Source organism: Anopheles arabiensis, chromosome 3 (assembly GCF_016920715.1).
Source record: "Anopheles arabiensis isolate DONGOLA chromosome 3, AaraD3, whole genome shotgun sequence".
NCBI lineage: Eukaryota > Metazoa > Arthropoda > Insecta > Diptera > Culicidae > Anopheles > Anopheles arabiensis.
The window spans coordinates 79180870-79196380 of record NC_053518.1 but is presented as its reverse complement, the minus strand read 5'-3'; the positions used below and the strand labels follow the sequence as shown (position 1 = coordinate 79196380).

Genomic DNA, 15511 nt, shown 5'->3' with positions numbered 1-15511 from the left:
CTACGCTCAAAAAAGCTCTCGAGAAGATTAATACCGGTTGTTGGTTGTGCCGGGCACCTTTTTTTACTTCCCTCTCCCCACGCGCAATAAAGTGTAGCATCGCTGGTGTGTGAATTGCGATTGGCACCGATACAAGAAATCCACCGTAATGGCTCGGTACGGCATCGAAGCGAGCAGGAGCAAATGCGCCGAAAGCCCCGGCCCCGGTAATCGATAGACACACTTTGACCGGGCAGACACGGGCGATAGACAGGCTTCGATCGAATTACGGCGAAAAGCACTTACCGGTCCAGCGCGATGGCCACCAGATGCAGGATGGAGGCGGTACAGCACAGCACATCGCTCGACGTCCACATGTCGCAGAGGTCGGCCCCGAGCCGCCACTCCTTCGACACCTCGTACACGGCACCGAGCGGCATCACCAGACAGGCAACAAGTAGATCGGCCACGGCCAGCGACAGTATCAGGTGGTTGGCGACGCTCTGCAGGTTGCGCTCGAGCAGGATGGCCGCTATAACGAACACATTTCCTGGAAACACAAAGAAAGGACACACATACAGAAAAAAAAGCCAGAGAGTTAGAGAAGAGATGAACCCGTGGGGGTGTGACTTTTTTCGTGTGGTGAGTGAGCTAGGGAGCGTACGAAGCGACGAACCCTCCCAGGGACGTCAACGCTTGCGACTTGTGCAGTTTGATTGATGCTGATGATGCGATTGGGCTGAGTTTATGATTATTTTATGAGCGCAATGAGAGTGGAGTCATTCAATGCTTTTTTTTGTGTATTTGTTCCGGTTTGCAGCTTCACGTGTCGCCAATCATTGTGTGGCCTGAAAATCTGTTCACCTATTTCATGCAGTAAAACAAAAAACATGATTGCTGAAATACCGCACCGTCAATCATTTAACCATTGAGTGGTTGGAGTTTGATGCAAAAACCACTTCCGCCATGGGGCGGGTAGCGCAATTTATTTAAAAGGATGTTAACTTAATAGGCTTCAAATTAAGAGAGGCAGAGAGAAGAGATAAGAGAGAGAATGAGCTTTCGATTGAGTATGTATGAGGCTGGGTGGCGAAATGGTTGTACATTTTTAATGATTAAATTTCACTCTGCGTTGATGAGCGGAAGTGATTTTATTCGGAATCACTCGGTGGTTTTCACACCATTTTTTAAATAATTTGATTACTCCATGAATAATCCACTTCTTTCAATCGAGCAGTGGAGTTTGCTTCTTTCTTAGATCCATTCGTTCATCTCAAAATAGCTTCAATGCTTAATCTAAAAATAGCTCAGCTGTGCATGTCCAGTATAGAGTAATGATATTTTATTGTATTTTAGTAAAATATGTAATTTTTTTATAATTTAATTTATTTTATATTATAGGAGACAACAACCAAGCTCGATTTTCAACCTGACGGATATGGTCAAACCCTCTATCTTTCTCTATAATGATATTCAAATTTTAGAACAACCATTTCAATTTATTTTTAAACAACTCTTAGTACCAATTGTAATGGAATGAAAGTAAATATGCTTTGCTCGTCTTACATGTTATTTTTTCCTGCAACATAATTTCATAAAACGAAAGCTTGAAGCCGTCGCAAACCATCCCCTACGTCAGACAAATTCTGCAAACTGTTATCGTTTCCATCGGCTTTGCCCACAATTTCCCTAATAAGTTTGTAAAGCAACATAAACATAATGACTCTACAATTACCAGGAAACAGGCCGGTCTCGCTCGGTGTACAAAAGTTCGAGCAACCGTGCCCAAACCCCGGACCCGCTCTCGGATGTCATTGCTTCATCGATCGAATTTTACCCATCCCTGTACACACACACACACACACACCCAAACACACACACACACACACACACCCAAACACGTACAGTGGCAAAGACATTTTAAGCCATAATTAAGAGTACTTTAAATTGGAAATATTCACCGCCAGCATCGTCACTTAGTTTTGGGTGTATTTTTTTCGTCATCTTTTTCCACGAAGCAGCTATAGCAATGCTTGGCACGTTTTGCTTTTTCCGTTTCCACGAATTACCAAGAGCCACGAGATTTGATTCCCGCTAAGTCGACTGGAAAACGGGCACCAACAATGTGAAAGAACACGCCCTGTCCCTGTACCGATGAACGTACCGCGGTGTGTATTCACGTGGCGCGGGCAGAAGCTGCCCGCTGTTTTTTCATAGAGTCGAGTCTTAAAGCTCGCCCTGTGCGCAGCATTGATACATCAGAGTGGAACACATTGGAGCGTAGGGAAGAAAGTGCTGCAAAAATCGATTCGATTTATGCTAAAAAGCGCCAAATCCTTAAACCCAGAAGCTCTCGAAAGAAGCCTCAATCGGGAGATAAGTTTAAACCGGCACAATGTGGCGGTCCGGCTTTTTTTCATTTTCTGTTGGTCACGTTACAATAACACGACGGATTAGAGTCCTTCCAGGGAGGAAAGAAAAACATATCCCCGCAAAAAAAAAAAAAAAAAAACGGGACAGGAAATTGGGGACGGGTGAAACTTATTCAGCAGGTTTATCTGCTTTAAGCGTCTTGATAAAAGAGCAAACGGAGAAGAAGAAGAAGCAGAAAAGAACGCCCAGAAACGTTGCCCAAATCTCGAAGCGACTATCTTTTCGTTCGCTTTAACACACCACCAAGCCAGCAATCCGGCCAGCTCAAAAGCCGAGACCGAAAACGTGACAAAATGGATTATCGTCCAAGGATCCCAACCATCACCGTCCCCATTGTGTGTGTGTGTGTGAGAGAGGGTGGACAAAGAGAGCAACAGCCAGCCGACCAGCGATGGAGTGGCAGCCGGTTCGGATAACTTGCTGACTCTCAAGACATGACCGGTCGACCGGCGTTGGGCGACTGCGACGTTTGATGGATTTTTTGACGAATCCCGAACACGAATTGATATGTGTCCCGGAAGGGGCAACGGAGTGTGGAAGCAGCAACGGTAGCGATACCGAAATGTCTGACGGGCAGATCAAGCGACACGGCACAAACAAGACTGGAGTGGCAGGGGGGGGGGGGGGAGCGAAATAATACTTCCCTAAATGTTTGCCAGCACGGCGAGGAGAAACCAATCAAATCACTCTTATCGCCCCGGTGTCATGGTGAGAGCTTTGGCTGTGCGCTCCGAAACACTGGGTGCGCTATTGTTCAGCTTTCGGGAAGGAGTTTGACTAGTCAGAGGTTTCATTTTTAAACATAGAAAAAGCGATAACATTTTACAGTGTATAAACGAACTGTTACCAAACAAAAAAGAAACTTTTTAAATATTACTGCAGTTTTATTTTTAAATTTGGACACACTTTATTTATATGTTACTCATGAGAAAAAGATTCGATTCCACTTGGAGGATTTGGCCAATGGGTGACAGACATAGTGCAGCATAGTCGCACCACTTCGAAGCGAACTGCCCGTAATAGAAAGTGTCATCGTTCGTTAGACACGACGGCATCCTTGGTGGCATTCGTGGTCGTAACAGCTTCGTCAGCTGGATGCTGACAGCTGAATGACGTAAATCCGGTAGTTGGAAAGTTGAGCAGGGTAGCACAAATACATACATGTATCCTTTATTTCAACACACTAGCAAAACTAAAAAGGGACCTCTCGCACAACATCCGATTGAGTTCACCCCCGCGGTGAGAAGAGGATGACAGATTTGATAAAGATAAGCAACGGGGAACCATTTGGCACAGTTTAGAATGTAACACTTATTTTGTATTGCAATTGACGGTTTTGTCCCAAAAAATTGATCGTGTTCCAATATGCAGATTTCAACATCCGATATTGTATCATTATTCAGACAATCATTACAGGGTTTTCCAAGACACTTTCAACTGTAAACATTGTAATTTACCGCATAGCAATTAACCACATCACTCTGATATTTCATTTCCATCATACAGGGTTTTCCAAGTCAGTTTCGAATGTAAACATTTATTATATAAACATGTTATTCACCGCATTCAAGATGTTTTTCAACCGCTGTCAAATGGTGTAATTGCTTCAAAATGAAGTTTTAAATTTCAACACATGATTTTCAGCACATAACAAAGTGCTGCCAAACTCAGTCGTGTTGAAAATCATGCTGTACAAATTAAAAATTATTTTTATGGAAATGAAATATCAGATTGATGTTAATGAACATGTTGCACGCGGGAAATAACAATGTTCACATTCGAAAGTGACTTGGAAAACCCTGTAATAATTTTTAATTTATTTTGTATGATTTTCAACACTTCAACTGTCAACAGGCAATGTTATTCGGCTTTAAATCCCGGTGATAAAACGATGGTAATTGACCGTTGAAGTATTGAAAATCATGCTGAAGAAATGAAAGTTTACTATGATCGAAATGAAATATCAGAGTGAAGTGGAATAACATTTTGTACGTGGTGAATAGCAACGTTTACATTCGAAACTGACTTGGAAACCCCTGTTAATAACTCTTACTTGCATACCTTCAGGCGTACATTACAACAGGAAGAAATTCTAACTAGAAAAACCCTTGCTTTAATTTTTTTCGATATGAAGTATTTGTTATTTAACGTTAAGTACTTTCAAGTACATGCGACGCAGTACAATATTTGTCATAAATTATTTGCAAACCAGCGTCCATAAATATCATAAATGGTAGTGTGTGATGACAGATAGCTATTGCTCTATCAAGTGCTCACATTGGATATGAATACATTTTCCGATATTTGTGTACTTTATTTTTAACTCCACCGTTTACAACCCGTTATTTTAACAGAAAGCTACATTGTAACAACTAGCACTGCCTCCATCCATCCGAAAACCGTAAAACCATTGCTGCAGTTTGTTACATTTTACCTTAAACAAAAAAATAAATCCCTCATCCTCATTCCATTCCGATTTCAATTGAGCATCGAAAGCACAACGTGCAAAACCATCCACTAAAAACAAAAGCGACATAATGGCAGCTAGGTACACGGTAGCACACAGAGTAGCAACATTTCAAACGCATTCTAACTTTTCCAATATGAATCGCTTACAGACGACAGCACATCCTCCCGCGCGATGGTGCTCCCGAGGGTTGCGAACGAAAGACAAAGAGGAATGAGGGCTGAGAAAGCAGGCTGAGAAAGTGTCAAACTTTCTAGAAAGCTATTTCATTGCACCCTCATACCACCGAACCAGCAGGGTCCGTTTAACGTCACCTCCGTTTTTAGTACGCTCCGACTTCGACGCAAAACTTGACCGAAAAGTCGTTCTCACTCGGCGCTCGGACACAGTTTGGGTACACTTTTTAACGACACGCTTAGGAAAGTAGTGTGTGTGTGAGTGGATGTGAGTGGATGTCAGTGGGTGTCTAGGGTGTTTCAGTGGGCCGGGTGGGAAACCGTTCGGGATAATTAGTTTATTTGTCTGTTAATAGCTTTTGCAGGTTGTTTTCAGTCCACAGCTGTTCGTACGCGGTAGTAGTATAGGGGGACAACTTTCCAGCATGCTCTTAGCCTAGCATCATGCTGGTGATGGTGTATGAAAACGTTCTTGAACGTTATAATAAACTTTGATATAAAATGCGCAAATTTAAGGTTCACTTAATTTGCCGTATATCTCTCTTGCATATCGTCATGCAGCAAATACCTTTGCAAACTCCCCTGATTATGATTCAATAAAGTAAAGCAGCTCGTGCAGAATTAATTGAATGCTCTGCCCGCTTCCTAAGAAGTGATTTACTCGTCGTTCTATCAAGCACGAGGGAAAGTATTGCGTGCGATGAAACTACCTTTCTACGAGAACTGTGAACCGAGCTCTGCTTCATCTTTATGCAATGCTTGCCCCGAGGGTTCGATCTCGATGCCAGCGCCACAGGTCCAGCATAATAAATAGTCCCCAGCACGAGCCTAACCCGAAACGCTATTAGTGATGGGTTTGGATAGAAAATTAATTAATACATTGAAATCAAACTTGTCCGGATCATCTCGCTCCCGCTGGGTGCTGGGAGCTTGTCCACGCCCTGTCAACAAGTGTGACACACGCACACACCCCTAGCGGGCTTCACTGATCAATACTGTGTAGCGAACAGGGGATTACATTCGTAGAAGACATGTGTCGTCAAGCGGGCATGGTCACTCTTTCTCTCGCTCTCTCTCTCTCTTCGAAGACATGACCTACAAGAAAGCAACATTTGCGTCAGTCTTTCCTTGGGCGTCGCGCTAATTGTGGAACGACACCAATTACTGTTTAATTTATTTTTGGACAACCTATTTACGGAATCGAGCTCCTCGGCTAAGTGCACAAACTAACAAATTGTGGTGTTTGTCGTATCTTAAATGACTTTCTCCTTAAAACCATCGTGTCCCCCGAACCCGTTTGAACAATCTAATTACACTTTTGCCCAAAAATGTAAAGGATGTTCCCTATTTCCTAGTACCGAAATAGCTTTCTTTCCCAGAACGTTATGCCTGGCGAAAACACTTCCCACAGCCCAAATCACGCCCTCCAGTGTATTAATAATTAGATCACAATCACCCCGCAAACGCTGAACGAAGTGGAGGAAAAAAAGGGGTGAGCCCATTGTGAAACATTGAGGTACCGTGTGCCTCCCGGCTAATAACCTGACTCGTGACGTCAGCAATGTCACTGTGGAGGGAAAAAATGATTATCACGTCACCGGTTCCACTTCCACCCGGGCAGGGCAGTCATTTCGACCGAACGAAAGCAGGCACCGCTCGCCAAAGTTTCATGACCCAAAGCCCTATCCTGTTCCTCCATCCCCGGGAATCAACAAAAGAGTTGCCCAAACAACGACGACAACCAAACCGAACCGAACAAAAAAACCTGACCGGAAGTTTCACCGAAACACAACCGACCGATGTGGGTTGGAGCCCTTCGTTCGTATCCATTAAGCGATACAGTGCGACGCAACACGGCCGAACGGCTTTTTTGCAGTCATCATAAACCGTTTTTCATCGTGCTTCAACTCTTTGGCCGGTGTTTTTCCCCCTCTTCTGTGTGTCACTATCGTAAAATTCGACGACTTTCCCGGCCCCGGCGGTGGAGCCGTTTGCCGTTGCCGAAAAGACAAAAGTTCATCAAGTTATAATTGGAAAAGATGGGTCGCTGTAAATAGGATCGGGCCCTTCGGCGGGTGGGTGACCGGAATTGAATTGTGCTTTGTTTTTTTTTTTGTTCGTTTTTCTTCCCTGAAGGGGGTTAAAGGTGACTAGCGAAAACTGCGAACCCGTGGTTGACATCGTGTTTTGTTCCGGTGCTTAGCGAAGGTGACAGAAGAGAGTCGCGTTGAAGTTTTCCACCACCGCGGGTATGGTCAGCTCGGAGTTTTTGGCTTGAGTGTAGCATTGTTTAAAAATATCCTTTCAGGGATTTCTTTTCATGTTTTGGCCGACACTTTGAGGTAGCTGGGTAGCTAATTTTAAAAAGGTAATATCATCCAAAAAGGAAAGTGTTCATTTTTGTTTTCGATTTTAGGGCTGAATTAGGCACCGGGAAGATCCATTTTTGCAATAAATTGTACTAAGAAAACTAATTATATCTATGCATATTTTGATTTAAAATGATAACTTCAATAACTTGAAGATAAAATGATTACGAAAATGATACAAAATATATGATGTGAGAAAAAAACCTCCTGATTGATGATAGCAGTATCTCCCTTCATTAAACACAATGATGTACAAAAACAAACTGAACGTTGTGTTTCTTCTGTTGAGAAAACATTACGAAAAAATAGAAGCATATTATCCTTAAATTATCCTATTGATTTCATAGCACACAAGTCGTAAAAACAATCACATTGACATTGCACCATACGTTCACAATTTTCATACCATCGGCAAGAGCTGATGTAAGAATAAAAAAAAAAATAAACTTAAATCCGAATGAAAACCACAGCCACATGACATCGATCGTATACGACCACTGGTTTTTGTCTCGCCCGACCTTCGGAAGCGGCCAGAAAAACAACTCGCGCGTCAGCTCACGGTGACTGCGGCGGAAAGTAAAAGCCGAAACTATGGAAAATCAAATTACTGTCCCGTTTTTATGATGACCTTCAATCAAATTGCTGACGTTTTCAGCGCTCCATTGGTCCTTTACGACCCGTCTGGTTTGATTTGTTGCGTACGTTTGATGGTACTAGATGTAACAAAACATACGAGAGGGACAGTCGAAGCCTTGACTGGAAGAAGGACAAACAGTACACGAAGGGTAATAGTAACAACAGTCGTATGTCTGTACGGTCAGCTGAAATGAAAAGTGATCCATAAAAGAGGCTAATGTAGGCGGTCCTAGTAACTGGAACTGGTATTGTTTGTACCGCTTTCCATGCGCTCGTTTCGGCGAAGTTGTATTGGTGATTGTTTCCAGTGATAGGACACATTGTGAATAACACATTACGAACAGATGTATCGTATAACAGCATGGAGCTACGAGATGTTACGTCAACTCGTACGACATAACAACATGAAGGATCATGGGTCTCAAAAAAACTGTTATTTTTTAAATATTGAACCTTATTCAATGGTAAAGTCGCGCATAATAGAGTTAAAGCTAAGTAAATGCCAAGACATGCTTAGAAAGTATCATCAAGAGCATCTTCAATATCGACTTCAAACAAAACAAAATGCGCCTAAAAGTATGCATTGCACACTGCATAATAGGATTTGGAGCATAAATGTATTAATATTTACAAGCTTGATAAGTACAAAGGAAAAAAATATGCACCAAACTCATAAAACCGCAATATTTACGAACAAATGCTAACAAATCCCTTCCGTATAATCCCTTTTACTGGGTTTCATCGTGTTCAAGGAACAGCAAAATCTCAAGCAAAAATTGTAAGCATCATTAATCCCACAGCCAATCACTGTTATCGTCACCAACCGGCACACATCATTCCCTGCAAAAGATCAGAAAGCGTACCTTTACAACTCTCGGAAATCAATCACCAGTGTTTACCTGCACCACCGGCAAACCGTCCAGAAAAAGCCGGGCCAGGTAAAAGCGAACTTGTTAATCCTTTTCACCAAACTAATTGCCTATCATTGGAACAAGCTCTTTGGGATGTTTGCTCTTCCCCCAAAATATCCGAAAAGCGCCACTCCTATCTGCCCGGAAACACTACAATCGCTTCAAAACTTACACTTATTTTAGGGATCGCTTGTCCCACAACAGCACACAAACCAAAACGAGTGTTTTTTCCGAAGCGAGAAAGCAGAATAAAGAAAAAAAAACGCACCAGAAGATTTATCGAACAGCATCACCACGTTCACCGTCCACCGTCGGTTGAGGCGTTGTCGTGTAATTTATTATCCTTCAGGTGACAGTTAGTTTGATGAAGTCCGTTATCATCCCGACAGCTAGCGGTGCCTTTCGATCGGGTGCGTAATGTTTGCAAAACCTTTTGAACCTCCCGACTGGCTGGAATGGAAGGAGGAGGAGGAGGACAGTGCGATGTAACCGTTCGACCGTGTCTACTTTTACCACACCGGTTAATGATGATGAAGACGAATGTACGCAGCCCATCGCATAACACATCGCTAACCCTTCTGCAACGGAGCACAAAAGGACGCTGGTCGCTGGTTTCTGGCCGGCTTACCCCGATGGGTCGGACGTTGCGAACGTTGCACCTGCTCGCCGGGACGTTGCCGTACGGCGTTTGAATGTGACACCTGTTACCGGTGCCTTGTATTATATTTATCTTTACCGTAAGTGTGGGGACTCCATCTAGCCCGGGGGACGTGGGCCTTGGACTGTGTCCATAACCTTGTAATCAATCCTGTTCCCTCGGTGGCGTTCGCACCCAGCGCGTCACCTTTCCAACCGCCAACCGGAATAAGGGTATTTTATTTATTTATTATCCATCAAATCCCCCGCCGTGGCGTAACCGTTGCAACAGCGACCGAAAGGATCAACGCACAGGGCGGTAGTGTTGTTTAGTATCGTGTTGTTTTTTTTTCCTTTTTTCCATTTTTGCTCCAACATGATTGCATTTCCCGGGTCCCGGTAATCAATCTCTATGAACACTGACGCTTCTCTAGTACACCCATCACAGTTATTGCGGAGTGCTGGAAGGATGCTGCCATAGCCTGTCTGGTGTATCGGTGTCCGCGTGTGCTAGTGGCAGCGTTTACACTTTGTAAAGCACGGGAAGCCACAATTGCAGTGCAGCACTGGCACCATTATGGTTGAGTGAAGCTTTTGAACATTGCGTACAGCAACACGGCGAGTCCGGCTGGACGATAGTGCGCTCGGTTTATGCGTGCAGAAAGAAAATCTCACAACCTATTGTGTGCGTGTTTTTGTGTTCTGCACGTGTTGCAATGAAATTTACAAGTCAATTGATACTTTGTTTTGCTGGTTCTAATGTTCATTTACCCCACTGTTGTGTGATAATAAGGATTATAATTAAAAGCTACTGCAAGCTATTGCTGTTCCGGTTGTTACTTTAATCCATAGCTTTAATTTTCTATCGAATGCTTTTTTTCTATATTGCTTTTTTCCGCCTTTCCAACCAACGCACACCTCGTAAGCAATTTTCCGCCTATCGGCCGTGGCAATTCGTGCAGCAACTCCACTGACAGCCACTCATCGAGGAGTGAGGGACTCGCTTCGGTTGTGACACGCATGAGTTCATCTCACCATTTTGTACCGCACTGCCAATCAATAGCTTGTTGACCCGGTTGGTCTCCTCCTGCGCGGGCTCCGCACCACTAGAGTGGTAGTAATGTTTCACACAAATTTCCACGGATTTTTCAATACTGCAGCTGTAACACGAGGTGCGAAACTGAATGCGTGGTGCGAGGACGCGCTTAAAACGAGTAACCACGCTTGACCAGAGTCAAGTGGTTGGTGTACGATATGTTGCGGAAGTGTCATAGAGGCAATCGCTTGGAGGGAGAGAATAAGTTCAACAATAAACGATTAAGTTCATTTTTTTTTTGAGAAATGGAGAGCTTAAACACTTGCTTTAAATTTATAACAGACTTTAAACCATAACATATAGAGGTAGCTGTTTGTCTTGATAGTATTTTCTTATTTTTGATTCTTAAAAGAGTTCTGTTTATGCTTATGGTATCAAAATTTTGGAGTTTAGTATTAAAGAAAACCATTTGAGCAACGTGGTATAACGTGCAAAGTTTGAATATCAATTGTTAATTTGTGTCTGAAATTAATTCAGACCCTTTCGTTATTTAGCAAAACATAGAACCCAGTTCAATGCTATTTTTGCAACTGATTTGCATTTCTATTCGCGATTACATTTGAATAACTTTGAATGTTTAACATTCACAAACAAATGTAAATTTCACCGAAGCAAACCTCCTCCTTTCAAGTTCTCCATTCCATTGAATCCACCACTGTTCCAGGTGAAATAGAATTAAACGATAGTAAAAATGAAAATAATCACTTTCATTCCGGGAAGCTACGTTCAGTGAGCAAAGTTCGCGCGTGTGCGTTTGTTGAGGAATTCCAACTCCATGCGCTGGAATCAAATTATTCACATTGATTCTTGCAATGACCATTGCACTTCCGCTTAATTGATTTACGGTCCATGAATTGCAATCCAACCGGAAGCAGCTGGAAGTAACGACGGGAAGAAAGCAGAAAAAAATGAAGTCCCAAAATCCCAGCTACCGTAGCCGCCCCAAGCAAGCCTTATCCCAAGCATGGCCCGAAAAAAATATACCTCTGAGTTTGCAGGATACTAGTACGCTATGCGATTGCAGAACCGTTCTGTTACATTTTAACTGGAACGCTTTCCGGGCGAATTCTTTCATACTTCAACTCCCTTTGCTTCCCGCTCACTACTGCAGCCTGTTCAACTATGTCAGCCCGTCCCGGCAGCACGGTTTGACTGATGGTGGATTTCTTTTTCCCCGAACGAATTAAAGCTAATGCACCGGTATTTAATTTGTGCCGGAAAAGGAACGCTTTCAAACGTAACGACCGTTTTCTGTGTCCCGCTGCCGGTGAGGTAGCGAGGAAACTCGTTCGCTCTCTTCGCACTTTGATGTATGGTGTTTCACCTTTTGGAGTGCGCTCACAATCGACCGTGTTGAAGGGATTTCTGTAGAAATGTAATTTAATTTTCACACACACTATAAATAACTTGCTGCTGAGAAGCGTTCCTTCAAACACAACTGTGTTGAAGCTGTGTTTTGAGCGAAAAGCAATCGGCTCAGCTTTACAGCAGTCGACAGGGCATGATCGTTGGCGGGTTTCGATCGCTAGCAAAGTGGCAAATAGACCATAAATAATTTTCATATATTGTTCCCTTGGTTTACGATTATTAATGTCATTTATCATGCGAATCGGGCAATGCCAAATCCGGGTCACGGAGGCTTTGTGGCATTAGAGCATTTTTTTGTTGTTGTAACAATGATTAGGTGTTTCAAAGAGGTGTGCGATCGATCGTTGAAAAGATCCTTTTTATTTGTTTTAATGAAAATAATGATTTTTATACTCCAGATGTTTAAATTCTGTCTTCAATTTTTGAAGCCAGTGATTGGCTTGATCATACATAAGACGATTCTTATGAAGGATTTTTCCTACCCGCCAAAAGTTCTATCCGGTTCGAAGGACCAAAATTGGCCATCGCACGCTCAGACAGTTCTAAAAGCCCGTTGTCTAAATGGGATGACAAATTGTTTGTTCAACTTTTAATTTCCTTCTATTAATTCGTTCTGCAACAATGGAAACTTGTTGGAACTTTTCGCTACACCCTATACAAAGCCTGTATAGCACTCAAAAAGTAAAGAAAAAAAAGCTTAGCTTCTCTACAAACCCATCCTTCACAGTGCGCTTTTGTGTTGCCTAATGTTTTCTCCCGATGCTTGTTTTACGTTTTGTTGCGCACACGGAAAAGCGAAACACTCGATACGCTTCATTTCCTACTGCTGCTTCCCGAAGGCTTGGCGCGAAAAAGCGAAACCTCCCCACCCGACGCCCAAACGCGAGCACGCTGGCCCCGCGAAAATGACGCCCCATTAGGCCATTTATCAATAACTTCTGACATATTCTGGGCAGCGTGGTTCACCCAACCCAAGCTGTGGAATTGGATGTGTACGTGTGCGTGTGTGCGCTGGGGTGAACAGTCCCAAATTGGATGCTCCTGTGCGAACAGGGAATGTCTTTGAAGCACGCGAAAGGGCACCGAAACCACGTGGGCCACCGTATTAAATCTTCCCAGATACATCATAAATCGTCAATTTCGAGAGCTTCGCTCCATCTATTCTAGCGCGTCCACTGCGCGTCCTGATACCGGTAGCTAACGAACCTAACCCCTAGTGCTACTAGTGGAGTGGAAAACTCTCGCCTGCTATGCCCGCAGCTAAGCTAATTCTGTCAGTTCCATCGCGCTGCCTAGGCTGCAGCGATCTAATATCATCCGAACCAAGATACGGGTGCGGAAAGATATTGTTCAATCTCCGCCCAGAGCCAGAGCTGGATCTGGGCAGGAAGCGTTTAACTAAGCCCCACCCCAGTTTGTACGCGTGGTGGGCACTAACTCTGTGGACGACGGAAGTTGTGGCATACCTACGGGAAACTTACTTCAAACACCCCAAAATCTGGGCAGTGTAGCACACTGGAAACGTGTACTTTAACTCTCCGTCCGGAGCGAGTCGATTATACAACAGGCAAGCAAAACCCGCACAACTTTACCCGACGATACTGCCATGGTGGCTACGATACAGCCAGTTTCTTGAAAACCACTCCTACAGCCAGCTACCCCACAACCGGAATAAATCAGTGTGTGCGCGTGCGGGTGGCAGAGGAGCCTTTCAACATTTTAACCATTACACCAAACACGGTTTGGGTGTGTGTGTGTGAGTGCATTTTTTAGCCACTTCCCAAACAACGGAACCAATCAACCGCACACACTCTGCTGCGAAGTGGAAAGTAATTTAATTTTCGCAGCATAATTGAGGTTTTCGGTTCAGTTCCGGAGACTAAACGAGGAAGGCAACATAGACGGTGGGTAGAAAGTGTGTAATGATTTTACCGATGTTTTATTAGGCTGCAAGGTAGGGAAAGTTTGCCCACAAGCACAGCACGTATGTACGCCCCTGAGTGGATGCTAATAAAGCTTGAGAGAGCTTTCGCGTAGTGGCGGTGAAAGTGTTTTCCTGAAGAGAAGACGCTTAATTAACTCACATATTGGTGGAAAAATGAGCAAACCCTTCGGTAGGTTTATAGCTGCCTGTATCTTGGCGTGAGGTGACTGTACTGCTCAAGAATGAAGAAAATGTTGGTAAAAAAATGCATTAAACCACTGAGCTGAACGGCGTTCTAAGGTAAAAAGCGTGTTACATACAAGGCCACTGATCTTATTTTTAGCGTTCTCACAAAATGTTTACGCCATATAAATGAAAGATTTATACGTAAAAAAAAAATATATATATATACAAAACCATAGCCTAACAATGCTTAACAAAATCAATTTATGTATAGTTAGTTAATTAGCTCAAATCTAATCAGATTTTAACTAAATCTAAATATCCAAACGTTTGTAGTATTGTGATCGTCTCGTCTCGTACGACTTACTGATTTGCACCTCAAGGGGGCATGCCTCTTATGGACCGTCGAACCCTTAGTAAGGACTGACTAACCGGCTGCGTTGTACTAAAAAAAGCCTCGAAAACCTGTTTGGGCCAGCATGTCCGCGTAGGATATTACGTCAAATGGAAGAAATATATAAATGATTACTCAAAATGAATTATTGTGTTATTGCCGCGTTTGTAGGTTTAAGTTAAAAGTTGCATGTTCAGCCTGTGTCATGGAACCACTCGACTATAGAACCTTCCACGTCCAATGTTTATATCAAGGTGTTACAGCCTTGGGTCATCGAATGAATAATACATTAACCAACATCTAGGCAGATTTTTGGGAATTTTCATGATTGGGATTTCATTTCATTTCATTTCATTTATTTTATACAATATCCGCCATCAAGGCTAAATATAATAGACTTAAAACTAATTTAATACTAACAAATAAACAAAATAATTCATGAAAAACTAAGCCTAACTAACCTAGTCTTGACCTAGCAAAAAAGAAAAGAAAAAAAAACAAGAGTAGAGCGTAGAGACTATCATAAACTTAACTAAAAAAAAAAAAATAAGAGAGTAATAGAAAACTAAGGAGAATAATTAAAGGGAATTAGAAGAAAAAATACGGTCACGGAAAGAGTTAAGAGAGGAGTCGAAATCAAAGAGATAGTAAAAGTGGTTAAACAACCTGAAACAGGACAGAAGAGGGTCATTGAAAGTATAAAGAGTATGACGTGTTTCAATTGACAGAGGATCACGTGGACGAAGAGAACGAGAGGGAACATACAGCGAGATGGACGAGAGTAAATCAGGAGCATGCTTGAAATATGCTCCAAGTAAGAATTATTATATCTGCTAGGAATTATAACATGTTTTTAACATTTGCTACAGTCGCATTGTAAGTTATTTGTTAAAAAAGGCTTAAAAACTCCCAGCTCAGAGTTCAGAATTCGTAGAAATC

General features: G+C 42.8%; 1 protein-coding gene across 2 annotated transcripts in view; it reads right to left on the bottom strand.

Moving 5' to 3' along the window:
• LOC120903259 (5-hydroxytryptamine receptor-like) overlaps positions 1 to 15511 on the bottom strand; it is a 103272-nt gene that overhangs the window by 27850 nt on the left and 59911 nt on the right. For both annotated transcript variants that reach the window (XM_040312561.1, XM_040312562.1), the window contains exon 5: positions 286 to 529. In XM_040312561.1, the coding sequence (XP_040168495.1) occupies positions 286 to 529 (244 nt within the window). The remainder of the gene's footprint in view (positions 1 to 285; positions 530 to 15511) is intronic.